Source organism: Pygocentrus nattereri, chromosome 21 (genome assembly GCF_015220715.1).
Source record: "Pygocentrus nattereri isolate fPygNat1 chromosome 21, fPygNat1.pri, whole genome shotgun sequence".
NCBI lineage: Eukaryota > Metazoa > Chordata > Actinopteri > Characiformes > Serrasalmidae > Pygocentrus > Pygocentrus nattereri.
Genome location: NC_051231.1, coordinates 18976178 through 18995448, shown reverse-complemented (window position 1 = coordinate 18995448; position 19271 = coordinate 18976178). Strand labels below are relative to the sequence as shown.

The 19271-nt window shown below is 42.0% G+C and overlaps 1 protein-coding gene across 2 annotated transcripts in view; it reads left to right on the top strand.

The window, feature by feature from the left end:
• Positions 1 to 19263, top strand: part of myh7ba (myosin, heavy chain 7B, cardiac muscle, beta a) — a 43100-nt gene extending 23837 nt beyond the window's left edge. For both annotated transcript variants that reach the window (XM_017719172.1, XM_017719173.1), the window contains 20 exons: positions 5533 to 5788; positions 5960 to 6202; positions 6368 to 6544; positions 6774 to 6919; positions 7655 to 7745; positions 8034 to 8423; positions 8707 to 8833; positions 8961 to 9079; positions 12259 to 12455; positions 12991 to 13340; positions 13455 to 13579; positions 13688 to 13803; positions 13898 to 14090; positions 15499 to 15702; positions 16266 to 16391; positions 17577 to 17747; positions 17871 to 17975; positions 18749 to 18844; positions 18935 to 19069; positions 19163 to 19263. In XM_017719172.1, coding sequence (XP_017574661.1) covers positions 5533 to 5788; positions 5960 to 6202; positions 6368 to 6544; positions 6774 to 6919; positions 7655 to 7745; positions 8034 to 8423; positions 8707 to 8833; positions 8961 to 9079; positions 12259 to 12455; positions 12991 to 13340; positions 13455 to 13579; positions 13688 to 13803; positions 13898 to 14090; positions 15499 to 15702; positions 16266 to 16391; positions 17577 to 17747; positions 17871 to 17975; positions 18749 to 18844; positions 18935 to 19069; positions 19163 to 19174 — 3379 coding nt within the window. In that variant the 3' untranslated portion in view covers positions 19175 to 19263. The remainder of the gene's footprint in view (positions 1 to 5532; positions 5789 to 5959; positions 6203 to 6367; positions 6545 to 6773; positions 6920 to 7654; positions 7746 to 8033; positions 8424 to 8706; positions 8834 to 8960; positions 9080 to 12258; positions 12456 to 12990; positions 13341 to 13454; positions 13580 to 13687; positions 13804 to 13897; positions 14091 to 15498; positions 15703 to 16265; positions 16392 to 17576; positions 17748 to 17870; positions 17976 to 18748; positions 18845 to 18934; positions 19070 to 19162) is intronic.
• The last annotated feature ends 8 nt before the right edge of the window (positions 19264 to 19271 follow it).

Genomic DNA, 19271 nt, shown 5'->3' with positions numbered 1-19271 from the left:
AACAATTGTTATTCTAGAACAGTGCTGTGCTAATGTTGGGTCACATGTAGATACTCTTATCTTGTGATCTATTTTATTTTGCTTCATGTTTTGCGCTAGATTTATATGCAGAATCAGATTAGATTTATTCATTTTTTTCCGCGCTATTGTCTTATGTATACTTTCCAATGCCCTATGTGCATACCTTTTATTAATGGTGTTTTCTTTAATCATCATATTTGATTATTATATTAGAAATTTTACATTTATTCCATCATTTCCCCCCTTGTGTAAATTTATGTAATGCAATCTATGATTGATTAATGTGGTTATACTTAATGACTCAATGACCAAGCCATCAGTGATAAGTAAATATTGAATAATGCACTGTAAACATTAAAGTGTTGAGTAAAAAGAAATTAAAATTAAAGTCCATCAACCATATATAATATTGGCATTCATTTAAATGATCATGATATTTGATGACAAGTATTAGCCTGAAAGCTAATGCCAGCTTGTGTCAGCTCTGATTTTGATGCAGCTTACTGCAGCAAAAACTCTGTACGGCTTCTCGGACTGCACCCTTGAAGCAAGAAAGGCGTATTTTTTACTTACACTGTACAGTTCAGTATTAGAGTTACATGATAGCATCCACAGGCCCTTATCATAGAAGAGATATTTTCAGGGGTATTTGTTCAGAAGCTTGTGTGACCAATACAGTCACAACAATGTCAGAAATACACAAACGCATGTATACTCAAATACTCATACACCAACCCCATACTCCCCACGTTGACACTGTCCTAAAAGCACAGGACCATCCGACAGCTGCTTAGCACCCCTTACCCTGAAATTGCTGGACCCTCTCAACACAAGAGCTGCCCACAGACCTAGAGCCTGACTCAGGATTAAACAAACTTACTTGCAGCAGCCCAACTTATATACTTCATATATAAGTTGGGCAGTCATGGGCTGGAGGTTAGGGAACCAGCCTCGTGACCGGAAGGTCGCTGGTTCGATCCCCAGAGCCGACAGCACATGACTGAGGTGTCCCTGAGCAAGACACCTAACCCCCAACTGCTCCCCTGGCGCTGCAGATCGGGCTGCCAACTGCTCCGGGCAAGTGTGCTCACTGCCCCCTAGTGTGTGTGTATATGTGCTCACTAGAGTGTATGTGGTGTTTCACTTCACGGATGGGTTAAATGCAGAGGTGAAATTTCCCTGTTGTGGGACTAATAAGGGTTGCTTATAGAACATCCCACCTTTGCAGGTTTTCTTTCACTCACATCCATATTTCTATTAGTATTAAGTTGACAGGTATGGTGTATTGATGTCTCTTGCCACATTATGACATTATGATCTATCTGATTAAAAAAAAAAAAAAAAAATGTCAAACTGGCCACACACAATTAAAGTGGAAAAACACACTACAGGCTGATCCAACTTTGATGTAATGTCCTTAAAACAAGTCAAAATGAGGCTCAGTATTGTGTTTGGCCTCCACGTGCCTGTATGACCTCCCTACAACACCTTGGCATGCTCCTCCCAGACCTGGACTAAAGCATCCGCCAACTCCTGGACAGTCTGTTGGTGGCGAACGTGCATGCTGCCTGTTACAGTAGCTCCCGTTCATGTTCCTTCATTTTTGCGCGTAACTTTTCTTTACCTTTTTAATAGTTTATTTATTTTGACAAGGCAATTTAGGGAAGCTGTATATGATATGTATGTATATATCTGTATATATCTCAAAACATGCAAGTAGAGAGAGTTTTGGTCTGTTTTTTCACCGTGAAAGCGTTACTTTCATTCACTCCCCATGTACGCCGCGGCAATGCAGCATGGCCGCTTTGTTTACACCCGGGACCAGCTGATCGCGCTGCAGCCGGTCGGCATGGCGACCAGGACAACGAACATCCCCGAAGAGCTTTGGAGACAGACGCACAGGGGTTTCAGAGGGGGAATTAACCAGCGCACGGGGAAAGCGAGGGAGAGACGGCGGAGGCTTATGGAGAAGAATGGATATAAGCCATGTCTCCCCTCCGTCATCATGGGCAGCGTGAGGTTGCTGGCGAATAAGATGGACGAGCTGACAGCATTAGCCAGGAGTCAGAGGGAGTGTAGTCTAATGTGCTTTTCGGAGACATGGCTACACCAGGACATCCCGGATGACCATGTTTCCATCAATGGCTTCCAGACTGTTTGGGCCGACCGGGGCTGCACCGAGAGCGGTAAGCGCAAAGGAGGTGGGCTCGCTGTGTTAGTCAATAACCGCTGGTGTAACCCTGGTTACATTACCATCAAGGAACGTCCCTGTTGCCCGGACATTGAGCTGTTGGCTGTCGGACTCAGGCCATATTATTTACCAGGCGAGTATTCGCATGCCATCATCGTGACTGTCTACATTCCCCCCTCTGCAAAACCGATGTCGGCAAGTGACGTCATTTATTCAAAAACAGCATGTCTCCAAACGCAACACCTGAGTGCCTTTATCGCCATATCAGGTGACTTTAACCATGTCGCTATGGCCAAGGCACTACCACACGTCACTCAGTACGTGGACTGTCCCACCAGAGAGGAAAGAACACTGGATCTGCTGTATGCTAATGTTAAGGACGCATACAGTTGCTCCCCCCTTCCCCCTCTGGGTAGGTCAGACCACAACTTGGTTCACCTCAGCTCCTGTTATGTGCCGCTGGTGAAGAGTCAGCCTGTGACCAAGCGGACCGTGAGTAGACGGTCTACTGGACTTACGAGGCACTACAGGATTGCTTCGAAGCTACTGATTGGTCTGCACTCTGTGAGCCGCACAGCGAGGACATTGATGGGCTCACAGAGTGTATCACGGACTATGTTAACTTCTGTGTGGACTCCACTGTCCCAACCAGGACTGTTAAATGTTACACAAACAACAAGCTGTAGTTAACAAAGGACATTAAGGCTCTCCTCAACAAGAAGAAGAGGGCCTTCAGAGCTGGAGACAGGTTGGAGGGGAGAACGATCCAGAGGGAACTGAGGACAGCTATCAAGGAGGCGAAGGACAAATATAGGAGGAAGCTGGAGTGGAAACTCCAGCAGAACAACATGAGGGAGGTCTGGAATGGAATGAGGACCATCACCAGCTTCAGGTCTAGCAACAACAGAGGAGTAGAGGTCAGTGTGGACGGGGCCAACAAGCTAAATCTGTTCTTTAACAGATTTGACACAGCAGGCTCTGCCCCCCCCCCAGCCTGACTCCTCTGCTGCCAGTCCTCAGCAGACCATACCACTCTTCCCCCCTCCCCCTCCTGATAGCCTGCCCCCCTCTAAGTGACAGCCCATCGCACATCTCCATCCCTCCATCCCTCCCCCACCCACCACCTCTACAGTGTGTCTCACTGCTGACCAGGTGAGAAGACAACTGAAGAGACTCCACACAAACAAGGCTGTTCAACCCAGGGTGCTTAAAGCCTGTGCCACCCAACTTTGTGGAGTACTTCAACATGTCTTCAACTTGAGCCTGAGTCTCCAGAGGGTCCCCATGATGTGGAAGACATCCTGCATTGTTCCTGTCCCAAAGACACCACGACCCAGTGACGCCAAGGACTACAGGCCAGTGGCGCTGACGTCTCATGTCATGAAGACCATGGAGAGGCTCGTCTTGGATCAGCTCCGACCCATAGTCCAGCCTTTTCTAGATCCCCTCCAGTTTGCCTATCAGTCCCGCCTGGGAGTTGAAGACACCATCATCTACCTGCTCAACCGAGTTTATGCTCACCTGGATAAGCCAGCTAGCTCTGTGTGGGTCATGTTTTTGACTTCTCCAGCGCATTAAACGCCATCTGGCCCGCTCTTCTGGGTGATAAGCTCACAGTGATGCAGGTAGATGCCCCCCTTGTGGCCTGGATTGTTGACTACCTGACTGGCAGACCACAGTACGTATGCCTGCAGCACTGTGTGTCGGACAGAGTGGTCAGCAACACTGGAGTCCCACAAGGTACTCTCCTCTCTTCCTTCCTCTTCACCCTCTACACCACGGACTTCAGCTACTGCACAGAGACTTGCCACCTTCAGAAGTTTTCTGATGACTCTGCAATAGTTGGATGTATCAGCAAGGGTGAAGAGGATGAGTACAGGGCGACGGTGAAGGACTTTGTCGCATGGTGCGAGCGGAACCACCTGCAGCTCAATGTGACAAAGACAAAGGAACTGCTGGTGGATCTGAGGAGGGACAAGGCATCGGTGACCCCTGTGTCCATCAGTGGGGTCAGTGTGGACACTGTGGATGATTACAAATATCTGGGTGTGTATATTGACAATAAACTGGACTGGGCTAAGAACACTGACGCCCTCTACAGGAAGGGCCAAAGTCGTCTCTATTTTCTGAGGCGCCTGAGGTCCTTCAACATCTGCCGCACTATGCTCAGGATCTTCTATGAGTCTGTGGTGGCGAGTGCTATCCTCTATGCTGTTGCATGCTGGGGAAGCAGGCTGAGGATGGCAGATGCCAACAGACTCAACAAATTGATCCGCAAGACCGGTGATGTTGTGGGTGTGGAGCTGGACTCGCTGAAGGCAGTGTCGGAGAGGAGGACGCTGTCTAAACTGAATCTGAATGTTGCAGGCAGCAGATTGCTCTCAACGGCGTCTCCAGACTCTGTCACATTTGTCACATGCTCAGTGTGAACCTGCTTTCATCTGTGAAGAGCACAGGGTGCCAGTGGCGAATTTGCCAATCCTGGTGTTCTCTGGCAAATGCCAAGCATCCTGCACGGTTTTGGGCTGTGACCACAACCCCTATCTGTGGATGTCAGGCCCTCATACCATCCTCATGGAGTCGGTTTCTAACTGTTTGTGCAAACACATGCACATTTGTGGCCTGCTGCTTGGAGGTAGCGGTCCTGCTGCTGGGTTGTTGCCCTCCTACGGCGTCCTCCACGTCTCCTGGTGTACTGGCCCGTCTTCTGGTAGCGCCTCCAGCCTCTGGACACTACGCTGACAGACACAGCAAACCTTCTTGCCACATCTCGCATTGATGTGCCATCCTGGATGAGCTGCACTACCTGAGCCACTTGTGTGGGTTGTAGAGTCTGTCTCATGCTACCACAAGTGTGAAAGCTCCACCAACATTTAAAAGTGACCAAAACATCAGCCAGAAAGCTTAAGTACTGAGAAGTGGTCTATGGTCCCCACCTGCAGAACCACTCCTTTATTGAGTGTGTCTTGCTAATTGCCAATAATTTCCACCTGTTGTCTATTCCAATTGCACAACAGCATGTGAAATTGATTGTCAATCAGTGTTGCTTCCTAAGTGGACAGTTTGATTTCATAGAATTTTGATTTACTTGGAGTTATATTGTGTTGTTTAAGTGTTCCCTTTATTTTTTTTTTGAGCAGTATATATATATATATATATATATATATATATATGGCATCCCCAGCTTAAAACAGCTTCCCTCATCTCTGTAATGGAAGCCAACTACCATTATTGTAAATGCATATCACTTGAATCATTAGCATAAAACATTATTTTTCATTTTTTTATCTCATTGATCTTATCTTTTTCTTTTTCTGTAGGGAGGCTGTGATGATCATTCAGTGGAACATTCGATCCTTCAATATTGTGAAAAATTGGCCATGGATGCGACTCTTCTTCAAAATCAAACCTCTACTGAGGAGTGCTGCCACAGAAAAGGAGCTTGCCACCTTGAAGGAGGAGTTCCTGAAGCTAAAGGAAGCGCTGGAGAAATCTGAAGGCAAACGCAAAGAGCTGGAGGAGAAACAGGTCAGCTTAATCCAAGAGAAAAACGACCTGTCCCTGCAGCTTCAGGCTGTAAGTACCAGCAATGACTGTCTAAATTAAACACTAGCTAACCCTACTTTGTGCAAAAGAATTGTAACTTAGAAGAGTCTTTGGGAAAAAATCCAAAAGCATGGTCAAAGATTACATTAGAAAAGAAATTGTTCTTTAGATGTTAAAGGAAGTGTGATGTTTGCTTTACAGGAGCAGGATAACCTGGCTGATGCAGAGGATCGATGTGATCTGCTCATTAAGACTAAAATCCAGCTGGAGGCAAAGGTGAAGGAGATGACAGAGCGTTTAGAGGATGAGGAGGAGATGAATGCTAACATTTTGTCCAAAAAACGCAAGCTGGAGGATGAGTGTGCAGAGCTAAAGAAAGATATAGATGACCTAGAGATAACGTTAGCAAAGGTGGAGAAAGAGAAACATGCTACAGAGAACAAGGTGTGTGTTCAGTTTTATCTGTCATTGTATCTGTGTAACATTTTCACTTGTGTTCAGCAGCTCAGTAACATTTTATCTTGAGTTTTATCCCCAGTTTACCACAGGGCCACAAATGCTGCAAGATATAAACTAAAATAAAAATCTATGTGTGAATGTGTGCTATAGGTGAAGAACCTGATTGAGGAAATGGCTGCTCTGGATGAAACAATTCTGAAGCTGACCAAAGAGAAGAAAGCGCTGCAGGAAAGCCATCAGCAGACACTTGATGACTTGCAGGCAGAAGAGGATAAGGTCAACACACTGACTAAGTCCAAGGCCAAGCTGGAACAACAAGTGGACGATGTGAGTTTTTTTCATTTTGCGATGTGAGTTGTTTTCATAAGACCTGTAAATAATTTGTTCCTGTTGTAAAAATATAACTTTAATCCAAGTTATTTTTGATCCATTTCTATTCTTATATATTCCATTCATCACAACATATTCACACAATCTAAGATGCAGCTGGCCTTATCAAATAATGAAAAAAAAGTGCTCCATGACAGTAACTGTACATCCTGTGCTTGATTTGCAGTTGGAGGGTTCACTAGAGCAAGAGAAAAAACTGCGCATGGACCTGGAACGAGCAAAAAGAAAACTGGAGGGAGATTTGAAGCTTTCTCTAGAGTCAGTGATGGACCTGGAGAATGACAAACAGCAGCTGGAGGAGAAGATGAAGAAGTTAGCCTCATGCATCAAGCATCAGAACGCAAAAAAAAACAACTAAACAAACAAAAAAATACCAAACCCATAAAAACTTGCCAAAATAACAGAACACAAATCATCTTCATCTAAACTTAAATAAAGCCTAGATCAGGCACTTGCACAGGAAATCCAAAAGATCCTTGTGTCCCAACTCTTTTGCCCTCAATGTACAAGTGCCCTTGTGGTATAATAATTGTCTTTAAATAAGGGCATTCTTTAAGATCTATTACAACGAGTGAATCAGCTCAGGTTTCACAAATGTTATTGTTCTAGCATCCCCTTTGGTGCAGTCTACTGAGATTTTACCTCAATGTTGCCTTAGACCTCTTATGAATGCACATATCACAACTGTGCTGGAAATCCTGCTGTGACCTCATGTTGATTGGGCAGTGAAGCAGTAAAGCACTTACAGTCTAGTGTCACTTTGCATAATGTGGTTATTTTGTACAACTACTAAACAAATGGCAAGAAGGGATGCTAATAACTTAGTTAACCAAGTTTTTGTTATTGCAGTAAAACAGGAATTTATTTCAAGCCCTGTGAAGCTCTTAAATACAGTTGCAACTTGAAGTTATGCAGTAATTAGGTACAATACTTTGTCACATTTGTTTGGATGTAAACTTCATATTTCTGGCAGCTTTGGGAAAGAACTCTTAAAACCGCATTCACTTTTCTTTGAAATATATATATATATACTGTTTTCAACTGCAGGAAAGACTTTGAAATGAACCAAATAAATTCAAAGATCGAAGATGAGCAAGCACTTGTTATTCAGCTTCACAAACGAATTAAGGAACTGCAGGTCAGTAAGATTAGTGCCTACCATTCACTATGATGTTTAAAGGAATAAGTTATGTTTACCAACTTAATCTCTATCTGCTGCAAGTGAAGCACATGGTTTGAATACCATAGACAATAATTTAAATTTCCCTGTACTTAGAAAGAAAAGAGAAAAAAGATTAATAGAATCCAGTGGGCTGCTGCATGGGTATTATTGCTGTGGTAATCAACTATATGCTAGAGATGCAACAGAGAAAGATTAGGTCTCAAATCTCTAGAGTATTCCTTTAATATGATTTTCCTGGTGCAGGCTCGGATTGAGGAGCTGGAGGAGGAACTGGAAGCAGAGCGTTCAGGACGGGCAAAGGTCGAGAAGCAACGTGGTGATGCCGCACGAGAACTAGAGGAGCTAAGTGAGCGTTTGGAAGAGGCGGGGGGTGCAACCTCTGCTCAAATTGAAATGAATAAGAAGAGAGAGGCAGATTTTTTAAAGCTGCGGCACGACTTAGAGGAGGCAATGCTTCATCATGAGGCAACAGCTGCTGCACTGCGTAAAAAACATGCAGACAGTGTTGCTGAGCTCAGCGAGCAGATAGACAGCTTACAGCGCATCAAACAGAAACTGGAGAAAGAGCGGAATGAAACCAAGATGGAAGCTGATGACTTGGCCTCCAACTTGGAGCAGCTTGCTAAGAGCAAGGTCAGAGCAACAGAGTCTGAAAACAAATTAAACGCACACACTATCCATCCCCTAATTATCATATAACTTTCCTCCGCACCATATTCTATCTTACTGGCTGACCACTATGCTGTTTGAGCTTCATCTATTGGTCAATAGAAATGCTTACTAATTCTCCACTTCTCATTGCCTCCCTCATTCCTCATTCGCTCATTTCTACATTTCCTGTCCTGCTTTTGCTGCGTTAAGCTCAGACTTCAGACTCAGTGATGGTTTCTAATCTTCACTCTGCTTCATCATCCAGGCCAACGCTGAGAAAATGTGCAGGCTATATGAGGACCAGCTGAATGAGTCAAAGGCCAAAGTGGAGGAGCTCCAAAAGCAGCTCAACGACTCAAATACAAAGCGTTCCCGAGCACAGGCTGAGAGTGGTACACATCAAATAAAAGCACAGTAACTTTGACGCACATATTACCATAATAACACAAGTGCATATATAATAAACAGTGCAGCAATAAACATCATATTTACAAGTTTCCCTGCTATTCTGCTATTCAGCCGAGTTGGGCAGAAAGCTGGAAGAGCGAGACTCTTTAATGAGTCAGTTGCAGCGCATGAAAAACACCTGCACCCAGAACCTGGAAGAACTGAAGAAACAGCTGGAAGAAGAGAATAAAGTAAGTTAGGTGATATTATAGCAAAAAGTATGTGAAGGAGTGCCGAAGTATGTTTCTTGAAGGTTAGTGTCCAGCACATTTTGATGATTTTCCTGCTATTAACACACTAACTAAACCTGGCAACTAACATAAAAAAGGTATGCTTGAGTAGAACAATCATCAAACTACCAGTGTTTTGTCTCCCGACCTTCAAGACCACCCCTGTTCTGAGAACTCTAAGATCAGTATATCGGTTGAATTATATTAGTTAAACATACATGTAATACATGTAAAATGCCTAGGGTACATGGTCAACCTTTATATCATTCTTAAACCACTTCAGATATTCATTATACAGCAAAGGAGAAAAGGACTGGGTGCAAATATATAATCCTGTTTCCAAAAAAAAGTTGACGCTGCGCAAAGTCTAAATAAAAACAGAATGCAATGATGTGCAAATCTAAACTGAAACACTATATTTTATTTAAAAATACAAAGACAACATATCAAATGTTGAAATAACTAAATTTTATTGGATTTGTGAAGTATATGCCCATTTTGAATGTGATGGAAGCAACACATTTCAAATAAGTTGGGACAGGAAAACAAAAGACAGGTGAAGTAGTGTACTGCTACACAAAAAATACCTAAAACACCTCAGAACAGGTGAGTAACATGATTGAGCATAAAAAGAGTATTGAAGAGGCTGAGTCTTTCAGAAGTAAAGACGTGGAGGGCTTCACCACTCTGGGAAAGACTGTGTGGTCAAATAGTGCAACAATTAAAAAATAACATTCCTTAACATAAAATAGCAAAGAACATTGGGGGGCTGGATTCATCATCTATGGTATGTAATATCATTAAAATATTCAGAGAATCCAGAGAAATCTCTGTATGCAAGGGACAAGGCCAAAAACCAACATTGGATGCCCATCTTTGGGCCCTCAGGTGGCACGCATTAAAAACAGGCATGATTCTGTAGTGGAAATCACTGCATGGGCTCAAGATAATTTCCAAAAGCCAATATCTGTGAGCACAGTTTGTCGCTGCATCTGCGAATACAAGTTGAACTATAACATACAAAGAAGAAATCGTGTAAACAGGATCCAGAAACGCTGCTGTCTTCTCTGGGTCAGAGCTCTTTAAGATGGACTGTGAAGCCGAAAAGTGTCCCGTGGTCTAAAAAATCAAAAATTTTAATTATATTTGGAATGGGTGCTGCCTCCTCCAGCCTAAAGAGGAGAAGGATGTATATAGGTTTTAGAACAACATATGATCCCATCTAGACTTCTGTGTCTTTATGTCTTTATCAGTGAAGGACTTGCTTAATTCAGCAAGACCCTACCAAACAACATTCTGCGTGTATGACAACACCATGGCTCCGTAGTAAAAGAGCTAGACTAGACTGAGCTCAGGTACTGCTAGATACAAAAGTCAGTGTAGATACCCAGAACAGATCTTGTTGAATACAGAACTCCGTGCCATACAGTGCCATGCAATACAATACAATAAACTACAATAGTAGTAGTACAACATTCAACAATAAAGTAAACTACAAAACACAGTACAGTACAATAAAATATGATATATGATACAAGTGGAGCACAATATATTGCAAACAATACTTAATTCGATGCTCATTTAAGTGCTGTGTAAAGAGATGAGTCTTCAGTCTGCATTTGAAGACAGCAAGAGACTCTGCTGTTCAGACAGCCAGGGGGCGTTCATTCCACCACTTGGGTGCCAGTACAGAGAACATTCTCGAAGCTTGTCTTCCATGCGCCTTGAAGGATGGCGGGTCAAGCCGAGCTGCACTCGGATTACCCACGAAAGGCTCATGGTACAGTTCGAGATTTCACCATTGCCATGAAGTAGGTAGGGGCTGGTCCATTTTTGGCTTTGTAGGCAAGCATTAAGGTTTTAAATATGATGCATGCAGCTACAGGAAGCCAGTGAAGGGAGTGCAGCAGTGGGGTGACATGGCTGAACTTGGGTAGATTGAAGACGAGCCATGCTGACGCATTCTGGATGAGTTGCAGAGGCTTGATGGCCTGCATGGGAAGACCAGCCAAGTGCGAGTTGCAGTAATCAGGCCTTGAGATGACAAGAGACAGCACTAGCACCTGGGTGGCCACTTGGGTGAGGAAGGGTCAGATCCTACTGATGTTGTACAGGAAATATCTGCATGACCGAGTTACATTCGCAACGTGAGTCAAGAATGATAACTGGCCATCCAGAGAGACCCTAAACTGTTGAGCAGTTGAAATCCTAAACCAAGCAAGAACAGGAAAACATTTCATTTTCAGAACTATAGCAATTGGTCTCCTTGGTTCACTTACAGAGAGTTGTTAAAAGAAGAGGTTGATGCAACAAAGTGGTAAACATGCCCCCGTCCCAACTTCTTTGAAATGCATTGCTGGCATCAAATTAAAAATGGGCATATATTTTCAAAAAACAAAGTGTTTCAAGATTTGTTATGTTGTTATTGAAGTATTTTCACTTAAATATAGGTTTTAAATTGATTTGCAATTCATTGCATTCTGTTTTTATTTAGTGTGATATAAGTGTTTTGCTTAGTACATATTTAAGTAAGTAAGTATTATACTTTGCTACAATGAACTATGAGTGGCTAAACTTGAGCATGTTGCCAAGGATGCTTTGTTAAGTATGTGTTTAAGAAGGTAGAGGCTGTAATTTACTCTAGGTCCCTTTTAGCTAGAACCAAAATCGCGCGCACACACACACACACACACACACATTTTCTAATCCGCATATGTATCTGGGTCTTGGGAAGAACCAAAAACAACAAACAGATATTTCACAGTTAGCCATGATACCTCAGCAGACATGTTAGCATATCATCCTCTGAAGAAAATAACTTAGTGTAGAAGACATCACCATTGCCTTCAGTCAGTGTTTGTTTTCAAATGTATACTTATGTGAGCTGCATTTTTAGTGCTACTGAATTGCTTAGCCTGCTAGCACCAGTTTAACATATTTGTGTATTACATTAATTTAAGCGTAAAAACAATTTTTTCCTTCCCTGTGGTTAACTGGACATCCTTTCATTATCTCTTATGGATACTTTAATATCAAAATTGGTCTCTTTATCAAAGTAAGTCTCTCGGACATTCACATGAGTATTCTCATGCTGTGAAACTAAACATATTTTCCTTTTCATTTTCTAAACATATTTCCAGGCAAAGAATGCTTTAGCCCATGCTTTACAGTCGTCCCGACACGACTGTGACTTACTGAGGGAGCAATATGAGGAGGAACAGGAAAATAAATCTGAACTGCAGAGGGCTCTGTCCAAGGCAAATGCTGAAGTGGCCCAGTGGAGGACCAAATATGAGACAGATGCCATCCACAAGACAGAGGAACTGGAGGAAGCAAAGTAAGTGCCTGTGGCTCAGGTGGAATTTTTTCAAAGAAATGTTTAAGCTCCAACTCTAAATGGTTTCATGACGATTTTTTTGGCACACAGTATGTGCAAAGTAGGCCAAGTGAATAAGTTCCTAGTGTTTACATTAACTTCTATTTTTAAATTTAAACTTGAACTTCACCCTCAGCGCTGTTGCTTGCTTCTCCATCTAACATGCAACTTTTTTCAAAACTATTTATCAATATGTTCCTACTTAAGCTGTCTCACTGTCTTTGGGTCTGAGCAACCTAGCATAGCGAGTGAAGCCTACTGTGATATTCACTTCCTGTAAACATGGCTTATATGGAACCTTTGTTTTTCAGTATTTTCAGTATTGGTATGTTCATACATTCTTAGCTGAACAATCTTCAAACAAATCCTCAAAAACAAGTCAAGCTCTGATGGACATTTTATGTAACAATGTGTTCACTGGAATGTTAACAAAGCCACGTATCTCTGTTCACAACTTTGGAACATCAAATTAATGAATGAATTCCCGCAAAAACAGGAAGAAGCTTGCAATCCGTCTGCAGGAAGCCGAGGAGCAAGTGGAAGCGTCAAATGCTAAATGTTCTTCTCTGGAGAAGACGAAGCACCGTCTCCAGACGGAGATTGAGGACCTGTTAGTGGATCTGGAACGTTCTAATGCTGCAGCTACTGCACTTGATAGAAAACAGCGCAACTTTGACAAAGCGCTTGCAGAATGGAAGCAGAAGTATGAAGAGTGCCAGTCTGAGCTGGAGTCTTCACAAAAAGAATCTCGAAACTTAAGTACAGAACTTTTGAAATTGAAGAACTCCTATGAAGAAGCCCTTGACCACCTGGAGTCCATCAAACGTGAAAATAAAAACCTGCATGGTAAAGGACAAGGTTTTCAGATGGATTTACACCAGCTTTATTTTAACCTTAATGAAAACAATATCATTTCTCCACAAGTTTCTCATTTGCATTTTTTCATTTATTGTTTGCCAGAGGAAATTTCTGAACTGAATGACCAGATCAGCCAGGGAGGAAAGACCATCCATGAACTGGAGAAAATCAAAAAGGGTTTAGATATGGAGAAGAGTGAGATTCAGGCAGCGCTGGAGGAAGCTGAGGTAGGTTGTCTTTCTTGTGGTGACTAAATGGGAATGACCTAGACCAATAATAATAATAATAATAAGTCTGTGTCACTGTTCTGTATTTGTGCCCGTTTGCTGTGTTAGGGCACACTGGAACATGAGGAGAGTAAAACTCTACGAATCCAACTGGAGCTTAACCAGGTCAAAACTGATGTGGACAGGAAGCTGGCAGAGAAAGACGAGGAAATTGATAACCTGCGGTGTGTTTCTTAAGGCAGGACATGGTTACGATGAAGGTGCTGCTTTTAGCAGTGTTACTTAGCAGAAATAACCTTTTAATTTCTCCAAATTTAGTCGAAATCACCAGCGTGCTCTGGATTCCATGCAAGCAAGCCTGGACGCGGAGGCAAAGTCTCACAATGAGGCTGTCCGGCTAAAGAAGAAAATGGAAGGTGATCTGAATGAGATGGAGGTTCAGCTAAATCACACAAACCGCATTGCAACAGAGGCTCAGAGAATGGTCCGGAATCTGCAGACCCAAATAAAGGTAAAGGAGCATAAATTACACATGGTTAGAAATTTGGCAGAAAGAGTCAGGAGAATGGAGCTTCGGCGTTGACTGGAGTTTATTTCCACATACAGAGTGTGGGTACAGCATGGTCGATCAACAGTCAATCAGTAACATCAGGAGTCTAGTCTTATTCATGTGCATGCAGACAATTATGCATGGGCACAGCTTGGTCATCAGTGTGTCACGCGTCTAGTCTGGTCAGCAGTCCAGTCTGACAAGAATATTTTGGAAGGACCTTATATACTTTGAAAACTAAGTGGGGAGGAAGGAGGAGGTAAAAGGAGGTTGAGGAGGGATAAAGAGGGGTTGTAGAAGGAGAATATGAATAGAGATGTAGGGGGTAGAGATAAGGGGGGGTTGATTGTTATCAGGTCATGCGACAAAGGGTCATTTCAATACAAACAAAGAAGTGATCAGGCAAGGTGAGAGTGCAACCAGTTTCACCTTTCTGCTGTTTGCTTAAACTCTGCAATGAACATGTTTTAGACCATAAGAAAATAACAGGGAAAACAACATATATTGGGAATATTTTCTCTCAACACAAATGCTATAACACCCTGATTAAGCTGCTGCAAACATAGCATTTAACTCTCTATATACCAACAAGATAGTTAATTGAAATATAATTAAATATACATAAAAGAAAAATGAGTTGCTTTGTATATTTATGGTCCGAACATGGCCACCAAATCAACAGGGAAACAGGAATTTGGATAGCCTCTTTTCAAAGTACTGGGGCGATGCCCCACCACTGATATATATATGTATATATATATATATATATATATATATATATATATATATATATATATATATATATATATATATATATATATATATATATATATATTGGATGTTTGATTAAGTTCCCTTCATGTGTTTTAGGAAAAAATAAAAATTTTCCAAACTGCGTACTTCTGACCAATAATCCCAAACAGGCAGAGGTTCAAACTTTGTGGCAAAACTAATTAACATTGCCAAAAAATGTAACCTATGCAATTTTGGGTTCTATTATCACAAATTCAATGTTCTTTGAAGAAGTGAACTAGGAAAGTCAGGGGTGCGGAGGGGGTTAATGTTCTAATCTGATGACAGACATTTAATTTGCATAAAGAACATTGTGAATTTGCACTGCTGTCATTTTGTGATATTATGAGCAGATGACATACCGAGAAAAAGGTTTGTGATTCTGCTCATAATGTTCATAATTTATATAATTATGAAGTGAATTGTTTTTATTTAAAACTACCTCAGCATGGTGGTGTGTATAGGAATCAATGTATTGTAATTGTGTCCCATCACTTTTGCAGGACAGAATGGCATGTTAAACTGCATTTGTTAATGTAAGCTAAAATATATCTAAAGTACTATGCGTTAACTACAGGACCTGCAGATTGAGCTGGATGAAACACTTCATAAAAATGAGGACCTGAAGGAGCAGGTGGCTGTTACTGATCGCAGAAATGTCCTGTTGGCTGCAGAAGTGGAAGAATTGAGAAATCAACTGGAGCAGAATGACCGTGCCCGAAAACTGTCCGAACACGAGCTGCTGGAGGCTATGGAGAGGGTCAACCTGCTGCACTCGCAGGTGGACATCATACACATTACACACACATTGTATAAGATGGTTGGAAACACCTGTGGTGTTTAAGCTTGATTTAAAAAAAAAAGTATAGTTCATCTGATGTTGACAGTTTTGCTGGTGTACCAGTTGTGCTAGACAGGGCATATCTTTTAATACACTTTTAAACTTTGGAAACACCTTATGCCCTTTATCTCCATAGAAATGTCGCCAACAAGTCATATTCAAATACTTAAGTGTGTGGCTCTTAACAGGGTAACATAATGTCAGTGACACATTTGGTAACCTTTTGTTGGAGGCACACAACAGCAATTTGTTGGTTTTAAACTTGGAAGCATAGAAGAGGTAGAGTGGCAGTAGGGTACACAAAAATAAAAAGATATGTAGTGTTGAACTCCTTTTGTCTAATTTTCTATCAAAAGATTTATGACTTGTATGTAATGGCTGTTTGGAAGTGAAATAAACAAAAGGGTGGTCTCTGATTTTTTCAAAACACTTATAGTGCTACATTCTTTAATGTCAAGACTGTGATTTTCGGAATTAACTTCTGTGTGTGTATTCCTGGTCAGAATACAGCACTGATTAACCAGAAGAAGAAGCTGGAGAGTGATATGTCGGTGCTGTCAGGTGAAGTGGATGAAGCGGTGCAAGAGTGTAGAAATGCAGAAGACAAAGCCAAAAAAGCTGTCACTGATGTGAGTGATGGCACACTGACTCAGCACACTAATTTAATTATTTTGGAAAAATATAATATTACTAAAATTAGTTACTGAAATATCTACAATTACTAAAATATATAACATGGCTAAACTATAACTAAAAGGAGAGAGATTGTACATCTGGGGCGGTCATGGACTGGAGGTTAGGGACCCAGCCCTGTGACCAGAAGGTCGCTGGTTCGATCCCCTGAGCCAACAATACATGACTCACCCCCAACTGCTCCCTGGGCACTGTGGATGGGGTAAGTGTGCTAGAGGCAAGTGCGTTCACTGCCCCATAGTGGGTGTGTGCTCTTCACGGATGTGGAGTTTCACTTCACGGACGGGTTAAATGCAGAGGTGAAATTTCCCTGTTGTGGGACTAATCAGGGTCACTTAATCTAAAACAGAAAGACAATATTAAACATACCAGCTATTATTACAGTGGTAGTTTCATCATCATCATCGTTAACCACTTAATCCAGACAGGGTTGCCGTAGCAGTTGTGAGAGTAGAGAATCCCAGGTGACCCTGTCTCCTGCAACTTCCTCCAGCTCATTCCCAGGGACCCCAAGCCACTCCCAGGCCAACTTGGAAATGTCATCCCTCTCAGGGGGACAACCCCACAGTCTTATCCTGGTAGGCCATGTCTGGTACACACCCACCCATCCGAATCAGATGCCCGAACCACCTCAACTGGCTCCTCTCAATGCGGAGGAGTACCAGCTCTACTCCGAGCTCCTCCTGGGTGGCCGAGCTCCTCACCCTATCAAATAGAGTGTAGACCACCACCCTGCAAAGAAAGCTCATTTCCACTGCTTGTATTCGTGATCTCATTCTCATGACCATAAGTGAGGGTCAGATTGTAGACTGATCGGTAAACAGTGAGCTTTGACTTATGGCTCAGCTCCCTCTTCACCACTACAGTCCGGTACGGTGACCACATTACTGCTGCCGCCTGTCCCAGCCTGTGGCTGATCTCACGATCCCTCTTTCCATCACTCATGAACAAGACCCCAACATACTTAAACTCCTCCACCTGAGGCAAGTCTTTTCCCCTTACCTGGAGTGGGCATGCCATCCTTTTCCGGGCTAAGACCAGTGGTAGTTTATCTGTCATAATTGTCATGCTATTTATGACTACAGGATCCATATCTAAACCCTTAAACTCTGTGTGTGTAGGCAGCAATGATGGCAGAGGAACTGAAGAAAGAGCAGGACACCAGTGCTCATTTAGAGAAGATGAAGAAGAACATGGAACAGACAGTGAAAGATCTGCAGATGAGGCTAGATGAGGCTGAGCAAATTGCCCTCAAAGGGGGAAAGAAACAGATCCAGAAACTGGAGAACAAAGTAAGAACCACACACACACACACAGCATGCTGTAACACACATCTTCCTTAACATAGCATGTCAGTTGGGATGTGATTTTGTATTTTTTTTTTGTTGTTGTTGTTAATGTTTTCTGTGCTGTAGGTGAGGGACTTACAAAGTGAACTTGAGTCTGAGCAGAAGAAGAGTAACGAGTATCAGAAAGGAGTGAGAAAATATGAAAGGAGGATCAAAGAACTCACCTACCAGGTACAAATACACAACCATTACCACAGATTTTTTCCACCATTAAGCAAGTCTACATTGCTTTACACTGGATGCTAAAATGGTAGGTGTTGATCTTTCACTAAACTGCACTACAGTAGATTTGTTTGGTTAAAAATGAAAGATTCAACATGATCAATTCAACACAGAAAAAATATGCTAAAATGTGCTAGAAATGCTAACCTCATGCTGCTAAAAGTCAACTTTTCACTCCAAGTGTGTCCAGCTCCAGTCATGAAGGGTTTTAGTCCACCGCAAAAGTAGATTTTCCTTCTCAAACACACCTTACTCAGTTTAGTAGGTGTATTATAGCAAGAAAATTACCAAACTTCTAGGGACCTGTTAATTCAAATGTGCAGGTTTTCAGGGGATTTAGTGAGAGTATTTCAGATTGAAACCAACATTACACAGTGCTGGTTAACAGGGAAACTCTCCCAATGTTTCAGTGATTGTGTATAATGTGAAATAGATTCAAGATTCAAGATTCAAGAGGTTTATTGTCATGTGCACAGCAGAACAGGCAGTTGCACTGTACAATGAAATTCTTACTTTGCTGTTCCTCCATTCACCATATATACTCTTAAGAGAATTAAAAAAAATAGTGAAATAATGAATTATGGAGAAACATTTTTACATTAAACCATTCTTAATCACTTTGATTACATCTTTTGATTACAACTATTTAATTATGCATATATTTAGAAAACAGAATCAATGTAATTATCTGTGTGTTAGCCAATAAGACTCTGTTTTTACAGACAGAGGAAGACAGGAAGAATCTGGCACGTTTGCAGGAGCTCACTGACAAACTGCAGGCAAAAGTGAAGAGCTATAAGAAACAAGCAGAGGAGGTGGTAAGTTCACACTATGCTATAACTGCCAAGATTTATCCTGTTAGTCAAAAGGCTTAATTTAACTATTCAGTCATACTGCTTAATTTTCAGGAAGAGCAAGCCAATTCAAATCTGACAAAGTACAGGAAGATCCAACATGAACTGGATGATGCAGAGGAACGAGCTGAAATAGCCGAGTCTCAGGTCAACAAACTGCGGAGCCGCATTAGAGACCAAGGCAGCAAGGCAAGCACATGCAGATGACTCTAAAATAAATAAATGTATAATAAACAGCAAACAACTACAAATTATATACTTGTGTTTCTTCTTGTTTTTCAGCTAGTGGAGTGAGAATGGTGTTTTTTCTTCAAGAACGCAGTCCTCAGCTGCAACAGTTTTTGTGACTGTGAAAATAAACTCTTTGGAAAAACTCTAAAAAATCTGATGT